We start from the raw sequence: 24,387 nt of genomic DNA, 5'->3' as shown, positions 1-24,387 counted from the left end.
AGTGGGGATATTAGCAGCTGTTGCAGATGACACAGCACTTTCACAGCTTAGTTGTTCATTTGAACATGGTCTATGTTGTGATTATTCTTCACTGCATCATAGGTTTAAGTGCTGTAATTGAGGTGGATCTACATAGGTATCTGTACAGTGCCGTCTTCCAGTTAATTCTCTGTCTGTTGTTCTGTGATATTAGCTGTGTGCCATCTTGCTTGGCTGCAGCTATTACTGGCAATAGTGCAATTGCAGCAAAAAACAACCCACCACCTTATGATGCAAAGTCTTATCTTGAGGCAGCTCAGGCTTTGTAGTAAAGTTTATACAGATATGCACTCAATGTTATGCACTTACTGTTTTTTGGACTGACATATTAACTTCCGAAGTGAATTGCTTCTGGAGCAACTAGTTCTTCCTGTTTCCGGGGGGTGGGTGGGGGAATCTTCACAGAAATGCATGGAGAATTGCTTTCAGCTTTTCTCCACTTTTTTCTGAAATCGACTTTGGTCCATCAGATTTCACTGTGCCTTGGGTAGCATGGCTGTTAAGGTCCTATTCAGAAAATGTGTGCGATATGGAAGTAAGTTTGCCCCCACTAAGAGGCACTCCCTTTACATTCTGTTCCTTGATGAAGGCCACATTGCCGAAACGTCCCATCACTGTATGGCATGGCCTTCACCAAAAAGACCTGAAAGCACAGGGCAGATAGACTTTGTTCCCTGTTGTGGGAAAGAGCCTTAAAAGTGTTCAATGTCCCAAAGAAAACATCCACTGCTTCAGTGTCCAAGATGCCTGTTTACTCTGCTCCCAACAAGGATGGCTTAACTAGGGCAAATAACACCACCAAGTGACCATGCCCCACCAGCGATCTCTCCCATTCATACTGCCGAGGCTCTAACCACATGCCAGTCTGATCCACCAACTCCAGGGAGGAGCCTCATGGTAACCATAGCTAAGAAAATATCTAAGAAAGCTAGAGAGCCCAAACATCAGGATGTCCAAAAGAAAAATCAAAAAGTGTCAGAAAGGCCTCTGCCTTCTCTGTCTCCAATCAAGTCACTAACAAACCAAAGAGGGCAGCAGTTGAACAGAAACAAAACAAAACAATGCTAAAGAGCACACAACTGCATGAAACAGTTGTGTGCTCTTTAGCATTGTTTTGTTTTGTTTTGTTCCAATCCCGTACCTAACAACACTGCTTCAAACTGTCCAGCAAACATGGTGCACACCTTCCTCAATGACTCCCATATTGTGGAAAATAATTACCATGTACAGGAAAGGGAGGTGGAATTCCTTTTCACGCACCCACCGCCCAACTCAGTCATCATTGAGTCCTCTCAGGAGAGGTCACAGTGAGTCCACTCCTCCCTAGTTTATAAGGAAGAGAGAAGATTGGACTTAATGGACCACCAGATTTATACTTCAGTCTCCTTTAGCCTGAGGGTAGCCAACTATCGGCCACTATGACACGGTACCAGCTCCTACTCTGGGAGAAGATGGGGTTGCTTTGCAACTACCTCCTTGATGACCAGCGAGAACTGGCATGCATATTCCAAGCTGAAGCATTTAAACTGTCTAGACAACAAATTCACACAGCCTGGCACCAAATGGATTACGGGACCAAAGTCATGTTAGGGGCTGTCACTCTACGCCAGCATGCATGGGTCAGAACAGCTGGACTTACTTAGGAAGCATGCTCAAGAATAGAGGACCTCACATTTCATGGCATGGGCCTGTTCCATTCTAAAATGGGTGAGAATGGATACCGTACAAAAAGTGAGAACCGCAGCCAGAAAAGTGGGACTCTTACAGCTGCAACAAACACTTCGACAGTGACGGTAGTACCGACAGCCCAGCTACCAACCCTCACAGCAACAATAAGATGATCACCAGTACTGTCAACAACTGGCTCAACAAATTAAATGCAAACCCTATGGCATGTCAAAGTTCTCTTCCTGTCACAGGGGACAGGACTACTCAAAGAAGCAACTCCTTTGACTACAGTCAGCCCCAATTGCAAAAAAACCTGATTGCACTTTTCGGATCTCTCCTCTCTCACTTTATTGACGCTTGAGAGGCTATTACTACAGACGCATGGGTTCTGAAGATAGTGAAACACGGCTACAGAATTGAATTTGACAGCCCTCCACCTTTTTGGGGAATAAGATCCACAGCTCCATCACAGATCCTTTGCGCAGAAATAGAAACTAGGGGTGTGCATGGACCCCCCGCTCCGCTTTACTTCCAGATCTGCGATTTTTGGATCGGGCCGCTTTGCCCCGCCCCCGCTCCACCCATTTCCGCTCCGCCCATTTCCGCTCGGAGCTCCGGATCCGGATCGGAGCTCCGTTTTCCCCCCCATAGGGTTGAATTGAAAGCTAAAAAAGTAAACAACTTTTTTTGGGTTCAAGTTAGAAACCTCACGTTTGGCACCATGACACCTCATGGGCGTATACACACGCACACCAAGTTTCAAGACAATCCCATCATCCCCTGATTTTTGGGGAATTTATGAAAATCGGGCACCCCATTCAGACCCCTTTCCATAGCTCCGTCAATTTGCACGTTAGAAACCTCAAACTCGCCACCATGACAGCTTATCCATGTGTCCACATGGACGCCCAGACTCAAGGCAGTCCCATCATCCCCTGATTTTTGGCGGGGCTCTAACCTCTAACGCACCACCCATAACCCTAAGTCACACCCCTTTCAATAGCTCCGTCAATTTGCACGTTAGAAACCTCAAACCCAGCACCATGATAGCTTATCCACGTGTCCACATGGACACCAAGTTTCAAGGCAATCCCATCATCCCCTGATTTTTGGGGAATTTTTGAAAATCGGGCACCCCATTCACACCCTTTTCGATAGCTCCGTCAATTTGCACGTTAGAAACCTCAAACTCGCCACCGTGAAAGCTTATCCAGGGATACATACGCATGCCGAGACTCAAGGCAGTCCCATCATCCCCTGATTTTTGGGGAATTTAGGGAAATCCAACACCCATTCACACCCCTTTCCAATAGCTCCGTCAATTTCCACGTTAAAAAAAAACCTCAAACTCACCACCATGACAGCTTATCCAGGGATACATACACCACATGCCGAGACTCAAGGCAGTCCCATCATCCCCTGTTTTTTGGCGGAGCTTAAACCTGCAGACCTCTCAATGGGGCCATTTCAAAGGAAATCCCAACATGCCATGAATTGGGGAGTATGAATCTTCTTCCACACTTGAAAAATGGATTTGGAACTTCCAAAACTCCAAGTGAGCGCAGGAAGGACTTCTCCCCTGAGTCAAAGCCAGACACACACAACATCCCTGCAAGGCGGGCAGGGGAGGAGAGAGGGAAGGCAGGCAGGCAGCAGACATTTCTGGGGGCATAAGGAAGTGAGCCAAGGATAAGCCAGTAATGCATATAAAATGGAATAAATAAATAAATAAATAAATGAAGGAGGGGTGGAATTAAAAGCAGCAGTGTTGCTGAATAAACAACAAGAAGAACTTTTTTAAAAAGGTTATATCTGTCTTTTACCAGTAATAGGGGGATGTGCCCGGGGGAGGGGGAAGCAGCTGCCAATTTGACTGGTCCTAGTAGTGACCAGTCTTTAAGAAGCAAGGCTGTCAGTTCAACTCATGAAAGCCATTGCTCCACCGCTAAGAAGTGGAACTGTCACTTCAACTCATGATAGGCATCACTCCACCACTAAAAGAAGTCAACCGCTCACTTCAACTCATGATAGGCATTGCTCCACCGGGTTACTCTCTTTGGAAGGCTCTGATGGCCTTCCAAGTACAGGAGAGAGTGGGGGCACGTCCACAATGAGATGCCCTAGGGGAGCTCATCCCCTTGCACCACATCTTTTCAGTTGTTCCCCAAAGTTAGGGTGGGTAGCAGTGCTGTGTTTCTATCTCTTATTATTGGCTTAGTATTATTATTATTATTATTATTATTTATTTATATAGCACCATCAATGTACATGGTGCTGTACAGAGTAAAACAGTAAATAGCAAGACCCTGCCGCATAGGCTTGCAATCTATGATTTCACAGGTTGTGTTTGTGCATTTGGTGGGGCTACTGTTTTAAAAAACACTGGGAAAAGTCCGTTCAGACTAAGAAAGAGAAGTTTCCCAGAATCCCAAGTTACCCGTTTTGCCTATCCCCTCCTCCAACTTTGGGATCATGTGATCATGACCAGGAGTTGACTCTGCCCCTCAGCAATCGAAAAGGTAATCTTTTTCCCGCCTTTACCCTACTTTTTAAAAAATTCTAGCGCGCGACCCGCACCACGCAGAGAGGTGAGAGTAGTCTCAAAATGACCCCCATCCACGACTGTCTAAGCACAAGAATTTTCAGAACAATAGCTTAAAAATCAACCCAGTTATCCCCGATTCTTTTCCGCAATGCAATCCTATGGGCGAAAACCGCCGTTTGACCCGTGCTGTCCCTGTTTGTTGACCCGATTTTTAAAAAAATATAGCACGCGACCCGCACAACGCAGAGAGCTGAGAGTAGTCTCAAAATGACCCCCATCCACGACTGTCTAAGCACAAGAATTTTCAGAACGATAGCTTCAAAAACAACCCAGTTATCTATGGGCGAAATGTTTCAAGATGGCGATCAGAGCGGTCCGCCTGAAAGAGGAGCTCCGAAAAATGGTCGCTTCTCTTCACCTTGCTTCTAGGGGTCCGCTTCTACTCCACCTCTGGGCAAGGCGGAGCAGGCCAATTCGCTCCTGCTTCTGCGCTTCTAATAGGAGCGGAGCACATGCCTAATCGAAACCCTTCTTCTCAAAAGCGCAGTTTGTCTAGTCCACAAGCACAAAATTCATAAGGGGGTTTACTCCCGTTATTTCACCATCCCAAAAAAGGACGGAGGGTTCCAGCCGATTCCAGACCTCAGGAGAGTGAACCTCTTCATTACCATAAGAAAATTCAGAATGGTTACTCTAGCTTCCATTCTTCCACTGCTGAAGCTGGGCTATTGGTTTGCTACCATAGACTTAAAGATGTCTATTTTCATATAGAAGAGAACAACCAGGAGTTTCTTTGGTTTGCAATTAGCAACCATTGATAACAATTCTGAGTTCTCCCTTTTGGCTTCACCACAGCCCCCTGTGTATTCACAAAGTGCATGACGGTGATCTGTGCCTACCTGAGACTTCCGGGAATACAAGTATAGCCCTACATCGATGACTGGCTGCTAGTGACACAGTCCAGTCGTCAACTCCAGAGGGACAGTTGCAGCGACTAAATATTCTGCAAGATCTAGGTCTTTGCCTAAATGCAGAAAAATCTGTGCTGAGCCTGCCCAGAGTCATCCAATTCATAGGGGCAATGTCAATGGTCGGGCCTTCCTTCCCTCCCAGAGAGCTGAAAAGCTGGTGTTCATAGCCTTGACTGTTTGAAGTCAAAGGAGGATCAAAGCCTTCGACATACAAAGGCTATTGGGATTCATGTTAGAGGTCAACTTTGCACATCTACATATGTGGACCATGCAAAATTGGTTCATCAGAACTTTCAATCTTCAACTAGATGCCAGGAACCTCATCCTCTATACATACCTATCCATGTCAGGCACTCACTGAAATGGTGGGGGGACTTAAACAATTTAGTCATGGGTTGCCCTTTTTGGCAACCCACACCCACAAAAATGGTCATGACATGTGTTGATCATAGAATCATAGAATAGCAGAGTTGGAAGGGGCCTACAAGGCCATCGAGTCCAACCCCCTGCTCAATGCAGGGGGTTGGATGTCAGGATGGGGTGCCCATTGCAACTTGCTTACAGTCCAGGGCACCTGGTCAAGTGCAGAGGCACAGCACTACACCATCTACCTAGAACTCTTGCTGCCCATGGTCAAATTGGAGTATTCAAAACCTTCCTACTTGCTAAGATCCTCAGAGGAACTATTTCAATCTCCAGCCCCAGCTAGCATTGCCAATAGGTAGGAATGCTGGGAGTTGTCCAAAATATTTTGAAGACATCCTTTTTGGAAAGGCTGGGCTAACTTGTGCTCATACTGTTGCTAACTTTTGGCTGGCCTTACAATGAAATGTAACAGACTTAGATCAATGATTTCTTCTTACTTTCTTTTCCACCTATTCCCCATACTTGGCCGTTCCTAGTGTTGTTAGGGCTTGAGTAATGAATTATTGGGACCACTAGGGGCATAGTGATCTCACACTGGCTAGTGAAGAATTCTCAGGAAATCAGGAATAGTATTTTACTATAATTCTCTTAACCGTTTTACCTAGATAGTTCTGGTCCAACCTCCTAGGATTCCTCTTGTGATTATTTCTGCTGAATGTTCTCTATAGTTCTCACAATAACGCTGGATCCAGAGAGAGAGAGAGAAACAGTTTCTTTCTGAATGTTCTATTTTATTTTATTTTTATAAATAAATGATGACTGAATTAAAAAAAAATATACAGTCTATTGGAGCGGTGACATAAACAGTGCTGGTGCTTCTCACCAATCTAACCTCTATAGATTTAATTTTACTCAGTATCATACCAATCCACACAGCAAGGGGGGCACGTTTCTAATCCCCAACTAACATATGAGTCATTCAATTAAATCTATATATATATATGTAAGTCAAACTGACTTCACTGGCACTTACTTCTGAGGAAGCATCAACTTGGTTGATTTGCCAGTCTAAGAGGAAAGTTCTACCAGCTAAATGTTTTGCTTCTCTTAGTTCTATTGTAAAAGTATTCATTTTGCAAAAGTACTTTATGCTGATGCTTCTGAGAAATATTCATGAGGTGTGTACACACACACACACACAGAGAGAGAGAGAGAGAGAGAGAGGCAAGTATCCAGCAGGGCATAACCACTAACTTCTGTTGTGCTAGCATAAACTACTCTAGCAATAGTATTCCCCAGGAAATTGGCACACCAGCTAACACTATTGGTGTTGCACTAGAGTAGTTTGCACTAGCACCGTGTAATTTACATTAGCGATTGTGACCTGTTGAATACTGCCCATAACTGAAGTATAGTTTAAGTAGGGGTCTTGTGAAAATGGCTTATTCTAAAGCTAAATGAAGACTAATATGGTAATTGCACATTATCTTTTATTTATTTATTTATTTATTTATTGCATTTCTATACCACCCAATAGCCAAAGCTCTCTGGGCGGTTCACCTCCTCCTTTCTTGTTGTAGCTCTAATGTTCATTTTCTTCTAGGATCGAAACAGAATGTATGACAGTCTGAATATGCATTCATTGGAAAATTCGTTAATTGATATAATGAGAGCTGAGCATGATCCTCTTAAAGGTATGTTTCTACACTGGGTTATTGTTTCAATCATTCTATATTGCTGTATTCTTGCCTACTTGAAAAAACACATATATGTTGAATTGGTGGTTAATTATGGTGTGTTTTTCACTAAATAAAGCAAGATTGGAATGCTATAATGAAATGTTATCCCCCACCACCAGTTCTCTCCAGGGAAAGGTCTAGAGAGAGCTTTGGGCATGGGTATCTCTTTCCTTGCTCTCATCATTACAAAGAAAAGTAAATGCCCACACTAGAAAATCCTGCAATAAAATAACAAATGGAAATGCATTTTATTTCGATAATGAATCAGACTAGATAATTACAACCAACTTGTTATGAAAAGTTAAATTGGAAATCATTATTTTTAATAACTTAAAATTTATATTAAATAAGTTATCTGGTCCAGCAGTGATTACCCACCCACCCAACAGGGGACATAGTAATACCTCTTTTTTCATCATCATCATAAAGGGGAGCAATAATATTGTTCTTCTGAGAAACCATTCTTTGACCACTATAAGTAATGTCAAAGAAAACACCTCAGGATCTTCCAAACTTGATCCAAGCAATTTTAGTAATTAGGTGGTATGTATGCCTCCACTCTAGTCTCTGTCTGAACCATGGCATCTAAATCAAACAATTTTATGCACAACATACAATGCAAAAGCAGTCTTTATGTCATACTTTGCTTGCAGCTAGAACAAGATTGCAGACTAATTTCCCAGAAGAAAGTCCTCTGGACCGACGCCTGAGATTTCTCTATACTGTGGATATTGGATACAAAGTCTTATTTGCTTTTAGTGTGATGTTAACAATAAGCCTTACAGTTCTCCAGATATGAGCTGAGTGAAAGCAAAGTACTACATATTTTATGTAGCACTGCAGTAATAGAATGACGCTTTTGGAATTGTAAACATATGTTTCAGCTGACAGTGTCTCGAGTTTGCCTAAACATCTTGTTCCATTTTCCTCATTTTTAAATGCTTTTACAGCACAATCCAATACATACTGGCTAAGAAGTATGTCCCATTGAACTCCCAGGTATATTTGTATAAGATTGCAACCTAACTGTATGTATTAGGCCAAAGGAGGTCCCTTACAGTTCAGGTGTTCCTTATAGTTCAGCAGCTTGTAGCTCCATTTGTTACACACACACACACACACAAAAGTAAAAAAAGAAAAGGTGACTTGACCCACTTTCTGGACATAGGAACCAAAACAAAACAGAAGAAACCATCAACATTAGTAACAAAGAAAATTATTTGTGTCTCCATTAGTCCTCCATAGTGTCAAGCAGACATAAAGGCCACCTAGAGGCAGAAATGCATTTTGCTCTTGCATTTGAGAGTTGTAGCCTCAGTTTGCAGCCTAAAACTTGCTTGCCCTTGGTGCACAGAAATAGTAATAATCTGATTCTGTACATAGTTTTTAGAAATCACTTAGAGAAGTAAATATATGAACACATTGTCTTAAACATTTTATTCATCATGCTAAAATAAAACATCCCATAATCAATTTTTCTTCATTTTCCCCAATTTTTGGGGGGAAAAGCTTCAGGAAAAAATGGGGGGGGGGAGTTTCCCCCCTGAATTTTTTCAGTTTTTTTCTGACCCTTCGTATCTCTATATCAGAGGCAACATTTTTTGGTGGTTCCAATGATATCTATAGAGTTGGTTTCAGAGGGTGGTTTTCAGGGAATATTCATCAGCTCCCTGGTGTTTAGGTTGTGGGGTGCTTTAGGCCACTGTTTTGTCCCCAGTGCTACTATTGGGGATTTGGAGCCAGGTGTCATCAGTATGTTGATGACACCCAGCTCTATTTCTCTGCCTGAATCCGGGGTGGCTGAGTAGGGCTTGAACCTGTGTAGGGCTTAAACATTAGTGGGCTGGATGAGGGCCAATTAGCTAAGTCTGAATCATGGCTCTGATGGTTAAGTGGTTCCTATGTCCAGAAACTGGGTCAGTCACCTTTTCTGGATAAGGTTGCACTCCTCTTGAAGGAGCACATGCATAGACTGGGGATGCTCCTTGATCCAGTGCTGTCACTGGAGGCATAGATGGATAAGGTCGTTCTACGACCAGACATACAGTTTTTACCGAAAGTTGTTTCAGAATACCAGGGCATCGTTCTGCCTGCATTTTTTCCATCCCCAATGATGCTGATAGAGTCCAGGTCACACATGCTGGATGTTCGCAGGGCATTGGGGTTTTATAGGTCCCATACGAAATGTTTCAGACAGTCGCAGCATTTGTTCATTTGTTATGGCAGACACAGGAAAGGTTCAGCTTTTGGTACTTGTTTACAAAGATCACCTTCTATCTCCTGTTCAGTTGCTGCACTAATCAGGTGATACCCTCTTTGTAGTGCCTAAGATATTGGAGGTTGAGTCCATGATGGCTTGGAATAGGGCCTTTAATATCATGGTGCCAATTCTCTGGAATTCCTTACTAGTACAAATTAGGCATGGGCTTTTGGCACCTACTAAAAATTTACTTGTTACAACAAGCTTTCTCAGAACAATGAACTTGTCCTCCTTGATATTGTCTCTTCAAAATTTTATGCAATATTTCATTTTAAAAAATTATTGTGTTGTCTCTATATTGCTTAGAAATTTCTTGTTAATGCAAATGATTCATAAATATAGATAAATAATAAATGAATGCATTGAATGGAGAACTTTAGCATTACAACATTCCACATTATTATTATTATTATTATTTATTTATATAGCACCATCAATGTACATGGTGCTGTACAGATAACACAGTACATAGCAAGACCCTGCCGCATAGGCTTACAATCTAATAAGTTGTAGTAAACAATAAAGAGGGAAGGAGAATGCAAACAGGCACAGGGAAGTGTAAACAGGCACCGGGTAGGGTAAAGCTAATAGTATAGAGTCAGAACAAACTCAATATTTGAAGGCTATAGGGAAAAGAAAAGTTTTTAGCTGAGTTTTAAAAGCAGTGATTGAGTTTGTAGTTCTCAAGTGTTCTGGAAGAGCGTTCCAGGCGTAAGGGGCAGCAGAAGAAAAAGGACGAAGCCGAGTAAGGGAAGTGGAGGTCCTTGGGCAGGCGAGAAGCATGGCATCAGAGGAGCGGAGAGCCCGAGCGGGGCGGCAGTGTGAGATGAGAGAGGAGAGATAGGCAGGAGCTAGACCGTGAAGAGCATTGAAGGTCAGCAGGAGAAGTTTATATTGGATTCTGGAGTGAATTGGAAGCCAATGAAGAGATTTCAGAAGTGGAGTGACATGGTCAGAGTGGCGGGCCAGGAAGATGATCTTAGCGGCAGAGTGGTGGACAGAGACCAGCGGACTGATGTGAGACGAAGGAAGGCCAGAGAGAAGAAGGTTGCAGTAGTCCAGCCGAGAGATAACCAGTGCGTGAACGAGAGTCTTGGCAGAAGAGACAGACAAAAATGGTCGAATCCTGGCAATATTATATAGGAAGAAACGACAGGATTTAGCTACAGCCTCGATGTGAGGAGTAAAGGAGAGCGAGGAGTCAAATATAAAGCCAAGACTACGAGCTTTCTTGACCGGAGTAAGCGTGACATCGTTGACAGTAAGAGAGAATGAGAGGTGAGGAGAAGGTTTAGGAGGAAAAACAAGCAATTCAGTCTTTGCCATGTTAAGTTTCAAACGACGATGAAGCAGCCAGGCTGAGATATCTGAAAGACATGCCGAGATACGATCGTGAACATCTGGAGAAAGTTCCGGAGATGAAAGATATAATTGTGTATCATCGGCATACAGGTGATATTGGAGGCCGTGAGATTGAATAAGCTTGCCCAAGGGCAGCATGTATAGAGAGAACAACAACGGGCCAAGCACCGAGCCTTGAGGAACCCCAACTAAAAGGGGAAAAGAGGAGGACGAGCTGCCGTTAGCCGACACGCTGAAAGAGCGACCCTCTAGATAGGAGGCAAACCAGTTATAGACAGAGCCACAGAGTCCAAGGTCATGGAGGGAATCTAAGAGAAGATCGTGATCAACCGTGTCAAAGGCTGCGGTTAGATCAAGGAGAATAAGAATGGAATAATGGCCTTTAGACTTGGCAGTAAGAAGATCATTGGTGATCTTGGTAAGGGCTGTTTCAGTGGAATGCAAAGGACGGAAGCCAGATTGAAAGGGATCCAGAGCAGAGTTATTAGAGAGAAAGTCAAGACAACAAGAGTAGACCAGACGTTCCAGGATCTTTGAGACAAAGGGCAGGAGGGAGACAGGTCGGTAGTTAGACAGTGATAGTCGATCAAGAGTGGGTTTTTTGAGAATGGGAGAGACTGTAGCATGTTTAAAAGCAGAAGGAAATGAACCAGAGGACAGAGAAGAATTAATGATGTGAAGCAAGGACGGGAGAATAGCGGGGATAAGATTAATAAAGACGCGAGAGGGAATCGGATCACGGGAACAAGTGGAAGGCTTCGATGAGCGCAGTATTTTAGACAGTTCATCAGCTGAGACCGAAGGGAACGCCGAGAGAGTTGAAGGAGGAACTGACAGGTGAGGGGCAGGAGCTGGAAGCGGAGCAGAGTTGGCTAGATCTGAGCGTATAGTTTGGATTTTAGCATTGAAGAAAGAGGCAAAGTCGTTGGCAGACAGAGAGGCGGGGAGAGATGGCGGATTAGGCTTCAGAAGAGAATTGAAGGACGCGAAGAGCCGCTGAGGGTGCTTAGCATTAGTTCACTAAAGTTACAGCTGCCTTGAAAGCAAATATGTCAACATGAATATTTAGGATCAAGGTGTCAGAATTCAAGGGTTAAATAGTATTAAATAGTAATAGGAGGGCTTTCTCCGCTGTGGCACCCCGGTTGTGGAACGAGCTCCCCAGAGAGGTCCGCCTGGCGCCTACACTGTACTGCTTTCGTCGCCAGCTGAAGACCTTTTTATTCACTCAGTATTTTAACACTTAATTTTAACTAAAATTTAAATTTTACTGTTTTAACTCTGTATTTTAATCTTATATCAACTTTGCTGTGTGGTTTTATCCTGGTTGCGCTTTTTATACTGTATTTCGTAATTGTGTTTTAACCTGTTGGGTGTTTTACTGTGGTTTTAATTTTTGTGAACCGCCCAGAGAGCTTCGGCTATTGGGCGGTATAAAAATGTAATAAATAAATAAATAAAATAAATAAATATTGTTGCCATGGCTGGATTTCCCCCGATGTGGCCCAGGGTTTAGAGGTGCACCAGGTTTGCCAAATCAGAATATTAAAAATAAAACATGAACCTGAGCAGTCAAATCGGGGTCTTTTAATCTGTAATGTTCTGAAGTAAGGGGACAACTTTACTTCAGCATGCTAGGACACTGGTTTCACTCAGTAAGGTGCACACTGTCTGATTTTAACATGATATTACAAGACATAGAGGCTGAAAAGTTGCTTGTTTAAAAGAGAGAGAGAGAGATGCTAAAATGGCAACAATTATGTCCACATGTTTTTATGATGACTGATTTGTTCAGTAGTATTTAATTTTTTCAGCTGGTATAATTTAAATGCTATATGTTCAATTCAGCATGAATGGACCCTTCAATATTTATCAGCAACTATCTTGAAAACAGAAAATAGTGATTCTAAAAGCTGAAGTATGTTGCTACATATGTAAGGATTAGAATGGATTTACTTAGTGTTTGAGGAAAAAATGCAGGCTTCATATTGTAGTGAAACAAAACCACTATTGTATGTTACTGGGAACATAAATCTTTTTAATAAAACAGAAAACATTTTGCTATGCGGTTCTAAATATTTAGAACTAAATTATCATAGGAATTTCCTCTCCTGTTTTTATCTTAACTTTTCTTGTCGTTTATAACTTGAATTCTAAAATGTACCAGCAGGAAACATTTGTAGAGCTTGTATCATCTTAAAAGATTTCTTAAAAGGTTTATATTAAATAAAGATCTATGTCAGACTAATTGCTGTAGCTTGATCTACAGATTCAAAAGTTGTGTTTGAGATTTCATCCACTTAATATTTATCCACTGTGACTGAGATAATCAGGTAGTGGTTTTCATAGTGAGAATGAAAAAAACGACTTGGAATAGTCACTTCTATTTCTGGATTTCTTTGAAACAAAGAGGAGGACCTTTATCCTCTTGGAGCTGATCCCAAAGCACATCGCAGATCTTATGACCAGACAATTAAGGTTCTTTCAACTTTAAGTTGGCTAAGGGTAGAGTTGGCTAATGGAATGACATATTAGCTGATTTTGCTGCTGAACAGAATTGAATTATAGTATATATTTAAAATTTCAAGTATTTGGGGGGCTCTTTCATTTCTTCTTTTAATAGGTAACTCCTTATATTTGTTCTTAGGTCGTTTGAATTATCCACATCCAGGAACTGACAATCTTCTAATGTTAAACGGTAAGAGCTTATCTCCCAGAAGTTTTTATTATCTGTTGAGATCAAGTTTGAAATTTATTTTTGTACCATTGTCATCTCTTATTTAATTAGCAACATCCAGATAATTGACGAAGAATTATGCCTATCATTTAAAAAGGAATACCTAATTTTAAAAGAGTGTTTATTTATAGCTCTATTATTTAGAGAAAGCAGATTAATCACAGAGGAAAACAAACCTGAAATATTTAAATAATAGAGCTATAAATAAACACTATTTTAAAATTAGGTATTCCTTTTTAAATGATAGGCATAATAATGTCTAATGTTAACATTATTATTTTTTAAAAAAAATACTAGCTTGTAGCCAGCCATACATCACAATTCATTTGGAGCTATATCATCTAACACATTGACTTTGTGGAATAGAAAGAAATTAACTTTTTCTGTAATTCTGCTGTCCCTGAATTGTGTTTGCTGTTGAAGGAATTTAGGTTTATGATACTTGGTCAAAATAGTTTAGGCATCTGTGTCGTATCACTCCCTTAAGATCCTTTCCCAGAAGTTTATTCTTTCACTTCAAACATTACCCTTTATACATTTCAAGGAAATGCTGCTTTTTCTACTATTCTTTGGCCATTCTCAATACCACTGCCAACATATATACCCAATAATATACCTTTTGTCTCACTTGAATGATTGATGAACAAAATAAATGATTATTTATTAACATATTTAAACAGTAAATAAGATGTATTTGTATGTGTTAAAAAAACCACTGATGTTAATGTTTCATTTTTTATAATGCCTAGCCTATTCTGAACTCCTCCCATAATCTCTAATCCTTAAAAAATAATAAATCAATCCCTGCACTCCCTGATAATTAACACTTTAACTAACACTTTAAAAAACACTTAAACTAACACTTTAAAAAACAGTCAACCATGCTCTCCATGAATCAGTCACCAGCACATCAACCTTCTATTCACTCTCCTTGTTCAAAGTAGGGCTGTGCACCGCATCGGGCCGAATACCCAAAACCAAGGCGAGGCGGACTGATTTGGCCCGCCTCGCCTCGGTTCCAAGTCAGTTCCAGGTTAGCCCGAGGTCCCCCAAGGCTGAAGCAGATTGGTACCAAACCTTTGGGGAGCCTCGAGCCTCCCTCTGTCCTAGGAAAGCTGGCATAAGGCTGGCCATGAGTCTATTGGACTCACCTCCCTCTCTCCGCTCTCCCTGCTCATCTGCCATTGTCGCCGCCACATCACTGCCGCGACCAGGAAACGCAGCGTCCTGCTGAGAGCCAAGCAACGATTTCAAGTCCCTGTATTTTGTATATATGTGGCTGAAAATTACGGCGGCCATACAGGGAAAATGGCCCTTTGTGGCTGCTGTAGTTTGTGGTCATAGATGTACTAAAAAAAGAGCCCCTGAGGTATCTTGGAATCGCGGCCTGCCTCTCAGGTGGATGCCGCGTTTCCTAGTCGCGGCAGTGATGCAGCAGTAATGGCGGCAATGCAGAAGCAGTGCAGCAGCCTGCGAGCAGGTAAGTCCCAGCAGTGGTGGTTCTGGGTTAGGGAGGTGAGGGAACATCGAGGGAGGGAATCGGGAGTCCAGTGGCCTCCTGCCCAGCCTTGCTCCTGGCTTTCCTGGGTGCCGGCTGCACAGCTGGCACCCAGGGACCCACAATGCTGAGTTGCCTAGAGGTGCCCAAATCCAGCCTTGACTGAGGCGCTGAGGTGAGGCAAGAAACCCCCAAAGCACCCTGAGTCAAATTAGGGTCATTTTGGGGGCTCCAAAACAGCCTCCAAGGCAAATCGGGGGGACCGTGCACAGCCCGAGTTCAAAGCACAGATCCTTTGATGACTAATATTTCAGCAGTTTCATATTGATATCTGTCTTTGAAATTCTTTTGTTCACGAAAGGGCACCTTATGGTCATTGACAGAGTGTCCTCAAAGGATGACGTGGTTTTTGAATACTGTTTTTTTAATATTGGCATTTCTGATGTCAGATTTGTATACCTTTATTCTTTTGCATAGGGACTGGCTTGTTTATCATATGTAAAATGTAGTAAGACATTGCTGGCAAGTGATGACATATATCTCATTGGAAAATGAGCAGGCGTATGAACTCTTGATACTATGTGGATGGTATGATTAGGTCCTGTAATATTTATTTATTTATTTATTTAGAATATTTATATACCGCTCCTCATTGAAAAAAATTCGGAGCGGTGTACAAGGTAAAATGAAAATAAAAACAGAATAAAACAGTTAAAACAAAATTTAAAAAGAAGCAAAACAACAACAACACAGAAATCCAAGGCTGCATGTTAAAGAAAGGCTTCTTGGAATAAAGATGTTTTCAGGAGGCGCCGAAAGGAGTACAAGGTTGGAGCCTGTCTGACCTCCAGGGGCAGGGAATTCCACAGGAGGGGCGCCGCCACGCTGAAGGCTCTTCCCCTGGTGGATTCCAATCGGAGGATGGATCTAGGTGGAACCACCAGGAGCAGGCCCTTGGATGACCTCAGTGACCGGGCAGGTTGGTAAGGGAGAAGGCGCTCTCTCAGGTATCCTGGTCCCAAGTTGTTTAGGGCTTTGTACACAAGTACCAGAACCTTCAACCTGGCCCGGTAGCGAATAGGCAGCCAGTGCAGTTCCCTCAGCAGAGGAGTTACATGCTGGAAAGGGGCAGCTCCAGACAACAGCCGAGCTGCAGCATTCTGCACTAGCTCCAGCTTCCGGAGCAGCTTCAAGGGCAGCCCCACATAGAGCACATTGCAGTAATCCAATCTTGAGGTTACCAATGCCTGTACCACCATGGTCAAGCTATCCCTGTCCAGGAGAGGCCGTAGTTGGCGAACCAACCGAAGATGGTAAAAGGCACTCCGAGCCGTGGCGGCTACTTGAGCCTCCAATGACAGAAATGGGTCTAAGAGTACCCCCAAACTAATAGAGTTGCCAGAGTAGATATGGGGATAGAGTTGGCATCTTGATTTGCCATGAGGTCTGTTTCTTGTATCTATATATTTATTGCAAGATCTGTTGTTGCTGATTAGTAACCTTTTTTGCCATGAAGTGGAGTCTATAAACAAGTACAGGCCTGTCGCCCACGGCCTGTGGATTGTGGTTTACTGGTGATATGTTTGAGTTGTCTTAGCTGGGAACTATAAATGAAAACAAAGTGATATTGTGTTGTTTTCTCTTCTGTGTCTGTCCTGTTGGTGACTATTCATAGGCACCAGTCTAATCCTGTTGAACTGGGTTTTTTCACTTTGTTGGGTGGGTATTGTAGTTTGAGGAATACCTAATTTGGATCCTTAACTTGTGAGTCTTTGTCTGATGAATCTGAGAAGGTGTCAGAGGGCTTGGTTGTAGACAATGGAAGCATGTAGGTATGTGTAACAGTCTGTAGGATTCTGATATAGGTTGGTGTTTATATGTCCATTATGTAGTTTTCCTGTTATGTCCAGAAAGTATGGATGTGGATTAATTCCATCAAAGGTTAATAATTAATTGGAAGGCCTGGGAAATGAAAATGTTTTACTTTTGAGTAGTTTATTAGACCTCATCCAACCCATGATCAACTCCAGGCAGTTACTGTTGAGAACTTCCACCACTTCACCTGACTGCGTGCTCATCTACACAGGATATTCCACTATGAAAGCGGTATATGAAAGGCAGGAGCCACACTGCTGCTTTATAGCGGTATTGAAGTGCACTGACAACTGTTGGGGCCCATTGACACATACTGTTTTCATACCACTATATCCTGATTGGTGTGGCTCCTGCCTTTTACATACCGCTTTCATAGTGCAATATCCTGCATGGTGTAGATGAGCCCTGAGATGAAAAGGAAAGATAGAGTTGAATGCCTTTAGTATAGGACACATCACTACAAATTGCTAATCATCCACTCGTAACAGTTTCATGTAGATGGGAGACCTGGGAAACAAAACCGCCTGTGCTACCCCATAGCACAAAAATTGAACTATTTTAATTATGAAATATTTTCTTTTAAAACACTGAATGAAATGTTTAAGACAAGGTGTTCATAGATTGCTACCCAGTCTTTACTTCCACAAAATGGTTTTTAAAAACTACATAATAGGAAGACTTTTACGTAAGACTAGAGAAGCAAAATTTCTGGAAATTTTGAAGCCGTGAGGGGTGTGTGTTATTTTAATACCCTCTGTAAAATCCTCAGCATAGTTTTTCTTCCATTCCTTTTTAACATTATTGATCTAATGTATCTTTTACTGCTAGATACTTAGGTATGCTCCAACTCATGCTCAGTTTCCCAGCTTGTAACTAGAGCCACCATATCATAACAGGTGAAAAAAAATCCCTGCCTTCTGGACAGTATATATTTTGTGATAGAAACACTGTATGTTATCCTGCCACTGCCACCAGATGGGATGGCACAACTCCTGGTTATCCCACCTATGTTCCTTTTTAAAACAAAAAATGAGGCTTGACTCTGTGGTTCTTAGTGCCACAGTTTTTAATAACATTCCCAATTAGATCTCACCATTACAGAATGCTGCCTCAGTTATAAATCCTTTAACTGCTGCCACTAAAATAAACCCTCTGCACCTAAAATAAACTCAGGCCTTAGCTAGACGTAAGGTTTATCCCATGGTCGTCCCTTCCTGCTCCCGGGATATCCTGTGTGTCATTTACATGAACTGGGATGATGCCGGGATGATCCCAGGATAAACCTTAGGTCTAGCTAAGGCCTCAGTAGCCTAGTCCCTATAGCATAGGCATGGGATTTATACCATCAATAGTGACAAACATAAAATGAACAAAAAATTATTAAGGGGAATTATTTACCAAAGGGAATAAAATGTCACTCTTCAAATAATGTGAGATTGATTAAAAGTTCTTAATTTAAATATCATTTACCATTCCTAATAGGTAAGAGAGTCTTCCCCAGCTAAATAAATTCTCAATAGCTTTTCCTTCAGACCAGATTTCCCTGAATTTCACTACAACTAATTCTTCACAACCTGGAAGGGATGCTATACAGAAGTTGTCCGCTGCCTTCAGCTCTTCCTGCTTCTTCTGGCTTCTCAGATGCTTCAGGGGCAGCTTGCTGAAGTTCACTGCAGTCAGACACAAAAATGGAATCTAAAATGTATTAGGTATATCTAGGTTTGCTCATGAAATTATCATGTTTGGTATATTTCATTTATAAGCACAGTTTATTCAGACAATGATTACAAATACTTTTAAAGATTTTTAATTTTAATTCCACTAACCATGGATCTGTTAAATGATGCAGCAAGATCTCCTTGCTCTCATGGAGCTTTGGTCCCTCTAGGTATTCTGGCAGTAGCAGTCAGGGGGCTAAACTACACCTGTAGACATTTCAGCATGGAACAGGGATGCTTCCAAATGTTCCCCACTTCCGCAGTTGGGACTCATGGGGAACACGGCACTGATGTGTACTGCAATTTCAAGAGTGCCATTACATGGCTATGGGACAGAGATTTTTATTATTAACTCATGAGGCATGTGCATGAATGCAAATATGCAGCAACACATGGGGGATAGGAATTCTGTTGAATATGTGCTTCTGCACAGATATATCTTTGTCTTAAAAACTCTCCCATTATTCTGTGATTCTATGATTCTACTCCCCCCACCCAATTCCAGTTTAGGTCATCCACTAAGGCTGTCTCGATTCCATAACCTGGCTGAAAGCCCAATTGAAATGGGTTCAGATAATCAGTATCATCCAGAAGTATCTGGAGTTGCACCTTCTTAATTATTTTAGCCAGGAATGGTGTAGGGTCAAGGGAAGATTTATTTAATAAAGGTCTTCTTACTGCTTCTTTTAATCAAGAGAGAACAAACCACAAACACATTAATCATTTCCCTTAACTACAACATCAGTTCCACTTTGGGTTCTTGGGTACGTTAGCCAAGAAGGACAAAATTCAAGGACAAGGGTTGAGTGGTGGCACTCACTGCTCCAGATACTCTGTCCAAATCCTCAAGATCTAAAACCTCAAAAGAATCCTAAACAACTGGATGAGCAGTTGTCTAGCTTGCTTCACTCTGACCTGCCCCAGTATCGGAGTCCAAGGCCTTAGCTAGACCTAAGGTTTATCCCAGGATCGTCTCAGGGTTAACCCTGTTCATGTAAATGACACACAGGATATCCTGGAAACAGGCAGGGACGACCCCGGGAAAAACCTTAGGTCTAGCTAAGACCCAAGTGAAGGCCAATCTGAGAAACTTTATCCACAAAGAATGAAGCTAATTGTTCACAGCAGGTCAACAATTGCTCTGACCCCTTCTCTAATGTCTTGGTGAAGGAGGCCTCACACAGTACAGAAGTATTGCTGGTCAATTCTATGCGTACACAATGGTGGCACGGAAGTGAGCTTTCTTTACAGACCTCATCACTATGGAATGGGACTTTAAATAGTATTTCACCTGTGCTTGGTGGGATTTATCCAGAGTTCTTCTCCAACAGCAGTCTAGCTGACGTCCAGCCTGTTTCATATAAAGACTTGAAACTGCAAAGTATTATTCATATCATTGTGGGAAGATAGCACTAAGAAGCTTTGGCAAATAGCAGATTTTTCCAAGGATTTCATAAGGCTAATGCTTGTAACTGTGGCTGTAGCTAGACCTAAGGTTTATCCCAGGATCATCCCGGGTTCAGCCCTGCCTCAGTGCTGGATGCCTTGTGTGGCACTTAGATGAACAGGTTTGACCCCAGGACAATCCTGGGATAAACCTTAGGTCTAGCTAGGGCCCACAGCAAATGTCCTGGGAAAGATGAGCTAACCTAAGCCACCTCATCAGGAATATTGTCTATTCTAAATGTAACTCACTATACAATGACATCTGTTTATTTTGGTCACTGATTGCTTTGCTATTCATTGCCTTTGGGGAGATTACTATAGTGGCTTTTCCCAATCACATGTGACATTAATATTCCTCAAATGAGTGGCAGTTTATATTTCTTGGCATAGGTGTATCTCTTAGTCTTGTGTAGCATGTAGCTCCATGGTAATTGCTAAAAAATTACTGAAGTGTGTTTGATATTGAATTAATGCTTTGTATTGAATTTATTAATGAATTATATTGACATAATATAATTTGATAAGCCCCAAACTGGAAGTCTGTCTTGCAGGAGTCATTTTTCCCAAGGGTTGCTATGGCTGTTAGATTTGACTTTTTAAAGAGCTAGAAACTTCAGCACTCTTTGCAAGCTTTGTTTAGATATTATCTTCTCTGCTTTGAGAGTGTCAGAAACTTCTTTTGGTTGTCTTTGCTGAATGTTGGTGAAGCCTGCATATCATTTTTAGATCTATATTTTTTACCTTACTGTGACTAGGGGATGGTCAGTGGTGTAATCAGTAGTTAAACTATTCACAAATTATATTCTAGATTTGGTGTGTGTGTTTGGTTAATGTGAATTTTTTTACCATTCATCTACTAAGATAAACCCACAAAACAGTGGAGGCAAAAGACGTGTCTATAGCGGCCTGCATTTGCCATGTCCCAGTGCTGTCATGGGATTATGTGGATTTTCATAGATATAGCAGAATCATCTGACTGTATCCACCACACCTTTCCAGTATTGTTGTGTTGGTCCACAACTGGTTATAATTGATTTCTCTATTTATTTTGCAGTTAGGCTCCATGCGAGTGCTTTCCATAATCTGCACCCTGTGGTCACACTTGGTGGTAGTACAGCAGGCTTTGTGACTAGACTGCTATTTGTCAGGGGTATTTACATTTGCAATGAGTCTGTGTTACTGAAAACCAGAGACAACTGTAGTTTGCCTGAGGAAGACTTCTTTTATCTTGGAGACTTGTATATTCTTGCATTGATGGATGTTTGCATACTAGAATCAATCACATTGACTTTTTTGTATCCCTTTACTTTTGTTATAATGCTGGTACTGCATTGTAAGATTGAGTGAAAATTATGTTTTAGCTCTGTTTTTAGTCTAAACAGTTATTTTCCTTATTTTATTCTAAAGTGATAATCATTAAGAAACAATCACAAAGCAGAAGGGAATATTTTATTTTATTTTATTTTTAAAAAGCTGTTTATAACGAATCAGGTGGTCTAAGTAATATGACTCTACCTCTGCCCAGTATTCAGTTTATTGGCCAAGCTACTTATCTTTGAGCCTCATCAGTTTACCTTCTGTGAACTGGGTGTTGAATCAGAAAACTGTGAGCTCAGAAGAGCTCTGTCCACTCTTTTGTCTTGTACTTGGGTTCTTGGGTACGTTACTTCTTTTTCTTTTCCCCTCAGCAGTGTTCCATTGGAAAATGGGTGTTTTGTGACTGCTCACATCCACCATGGCAGACATTTTGTGAATGGGCAAGCCACCCCATGGCACGATTTTGTGAGAGTGCCCATGACACTATATCAACATTCCAAATGTACTCATTATCCCAAAAGGATTTAGGACCACAAATCTTTTAGCGAATATAGTTTCTGTTGTACCTTTCATTCTCTAAAGGTAAAATATTACTATTTTCTGAGGGGACATAGATACCATCCCATTAAGGGAGTAGCATGCAATGTTGTGCTGATGAAAAATTAAATTCTCCTAATTTTAATTTTAAAGTGACTACAATTGGCTTCACATGTTAGGTCCATACAATAGATGCATTATGATTTATTTATTTGTTAGATTTATATCCCATTCTTTTTAAAAGGAGCTTAGATTGCTGGTAATGCTGGTTCCCTGCAAACCATGGTTTGCAATTGAGCTGCCGGTGATCCATGCTCCTTCTTTATTCCCCCTAGGGAATAATTCCCACTCCCTTCCTAGTTTTGATCATTGTTTTGAATTATATAACTTGCACAAACTTGGATCTATTCTAACTATGATTTGCAAATCTACTTAAAAACATGGTTCCAGTATCTTGTTCCGAAGGGCTCCTGGTTTGCCACTCATAGTTTTTATAATTTCACCTGCAATGTAAAATCAGAGTGGGGAGGAAGAAGAGAGGAAATATTGTGTGTTGCATGTCCAAAACATATGTGGTGTGCACCAGGTTGGGGAAAACTCTTCTAGCTACTTGTGCCTCACACCAGTGTTGCTTGGTGAGCAGCTGGGGTGGGGTGCTGAAACAAATCAGGAATAAGCGAGGATTCCAGATTTGGATGTAACAGCAAACCATGGTTAAAACAAACAATAATAAAACAACCCATGGCTTCAAATTGCGTTTTGTTGCTCTAAAATAAACAATGGCTTGCTGCCAGGGGTGAGCTTGACATTCAATTGGGCTAAACAAATCCTGTCTTAGTATTACACACAACATGGCCAGTGTGTCTTCAGATGTCTTGTAACTCACAAAAATAAAATATAGTATGAGTTTATAAATGATTCAAATACACACCAGAAAGGATCAATGCACATGGTTCATTGTGGAAATATATTTTGATGAATTGTAGTCACTGAAAACTTTAAAGGTTGGAATAACTGAATAATATAGAGCTTCATGCCCTTACTGTTTTACCTATTTTAGTATGTTCTGAAGCAAGGGAATATAATTGTAACCAAAGTTCTATCATTATTTCTTTACTGCTTGATAGAAAACTTAATAAAACAATTAAAAATAAAGCACAATAATTTGCTGTAATATTTCTAATACATTTTTTGCAGTTGCCTTTGGGGCAATTGTTACATTGTTTTTATATGTTTTTTGTAAATTCAAAGAACAGCACTGTAGGGTAAACTTCAGATTGTATTTTATGGATTTTAGAGTTTATTTTATTTTATTAGTTTATGGACCTCTTCTGAAATTAATATGGAAAAGTGGTATATAAATGCTCTAAAATATTTTTCACAAATACTATCTGCAGAAAAATAATAATCAGTGGGTTCATGTGTTAATTATAGAACTTTGGCTCTGACTGAATGAGATCTACAAGTTACTTTCACATGTCAGGCTTCAAGTATACACCTCTGATTCAGACATTGTGCCGACCCATGGTTAATGAAGCTTTAATTATCAATTTGTGCAGCAAAGTAAGGTGGAACATTTCCCACTGCTAGTTTCAAAATTAAACGTTGCAGTTTCAAAAGTAAATGTTGTTCAAGTGACTATTAATACCAAGAATACATGCATATATAATAAAGATGAATGAATAACTCCTTGGGTGTGTTAAACTGAAGCTGCAATCTCATGCACACTTACTTGGGAGTAAATCCCATTGAACTCAATTGGGCTGAGTACACCTGTATAGCATTATTTTTTTTAAAAAAAAAACCTGGGTTGTTGTGATGTGAGAACCAGGCCTTAGTGTGATGTCTGAACAGACAAACCATGATCCACAATCAGCCAGCAACTAGAATATGAAAACATGGTTTGAAGTTGCTTTGCAAGCTATGGTTTGTGCCAGCTGCAGTTTGGCATGATGACTCAATCAATAAACCATAGTTACAGCCATTATGCCACCTCAAAAGACCACTGCACCATGAAAATAGGATTGAATTATGAAGCTGAGTGGCGAGAGAATAGAAAATGAAAGCAAAGAGGCATTTCTAAACCATGATTTACCTCTCAGAAGGTAATTAAAAGCTTTTATTGTGTAAACATACTGGCTCATTCACAGAAATCTAAGGGAGTCCAGATGACATTGTATTTGATTTGTAGCCCTCTTATGTTTTCCCACCACTTCAAACAATATCACTAGAAGCCCTCCATCTGGAAGCACCTTGTGACTTGGGTTCTAAAGTATGGCTAGTTTAAAGGATTGTTTGCCATGATACCT

General features: G+C 41.2%; 1 protein-coding gene across 9 annotated transcripts in view; it reads left to right on the top strand.

Annotated features, from left to right (window-relative positions):
* The window catches only part of CPEB2 (cytoplasmic polyadenylation element binding protein 2), an 88,065-nt gene that overhangs the window by 13,234 nt on the left and 50,444 nt on the right, over positions 1–24,387 (top strand). For all 9 annotated transcript variants that reach the window (XM_063135510.1, XM_063135508.1, XM_063135509.1 and 6 more), the window contains exons 3-4: positions 7,193–7,283; positions 13,598–13,648. In XM_063135510.1, coding sequence (XP_062991580.1) covers positions 7,193–7,283; positions 13,598–13,648 — 142 coding nt within the window. The remainder of the gene's footprint in view (positions 1–7,192; positions 7,284–13,597; positions 13,649–24,387) is intronic.

The sequence above is a fragment of the Elgaria multicarinata genome, chromosome 10 (genome assembly GCF_023053635.1).
Source record: "Elgaria multicarinata webbii isolate HBS135686 ecotype San Diego chromosome 10, rElgMul1.1.pri, whole genome shotgun sequence".
Taxonomy (NCBI): Eukaryota; Metazoa; Chordata; class Lepidosauria; order Squamata; family Anguidae; genus Elgaria; species Elgaria multicarinata.
The sequence above is the reverse complement of the archived record's forward strand: the minus strand, read 5'-3'. Positions and strand labels throughout refer to the sequence as shown.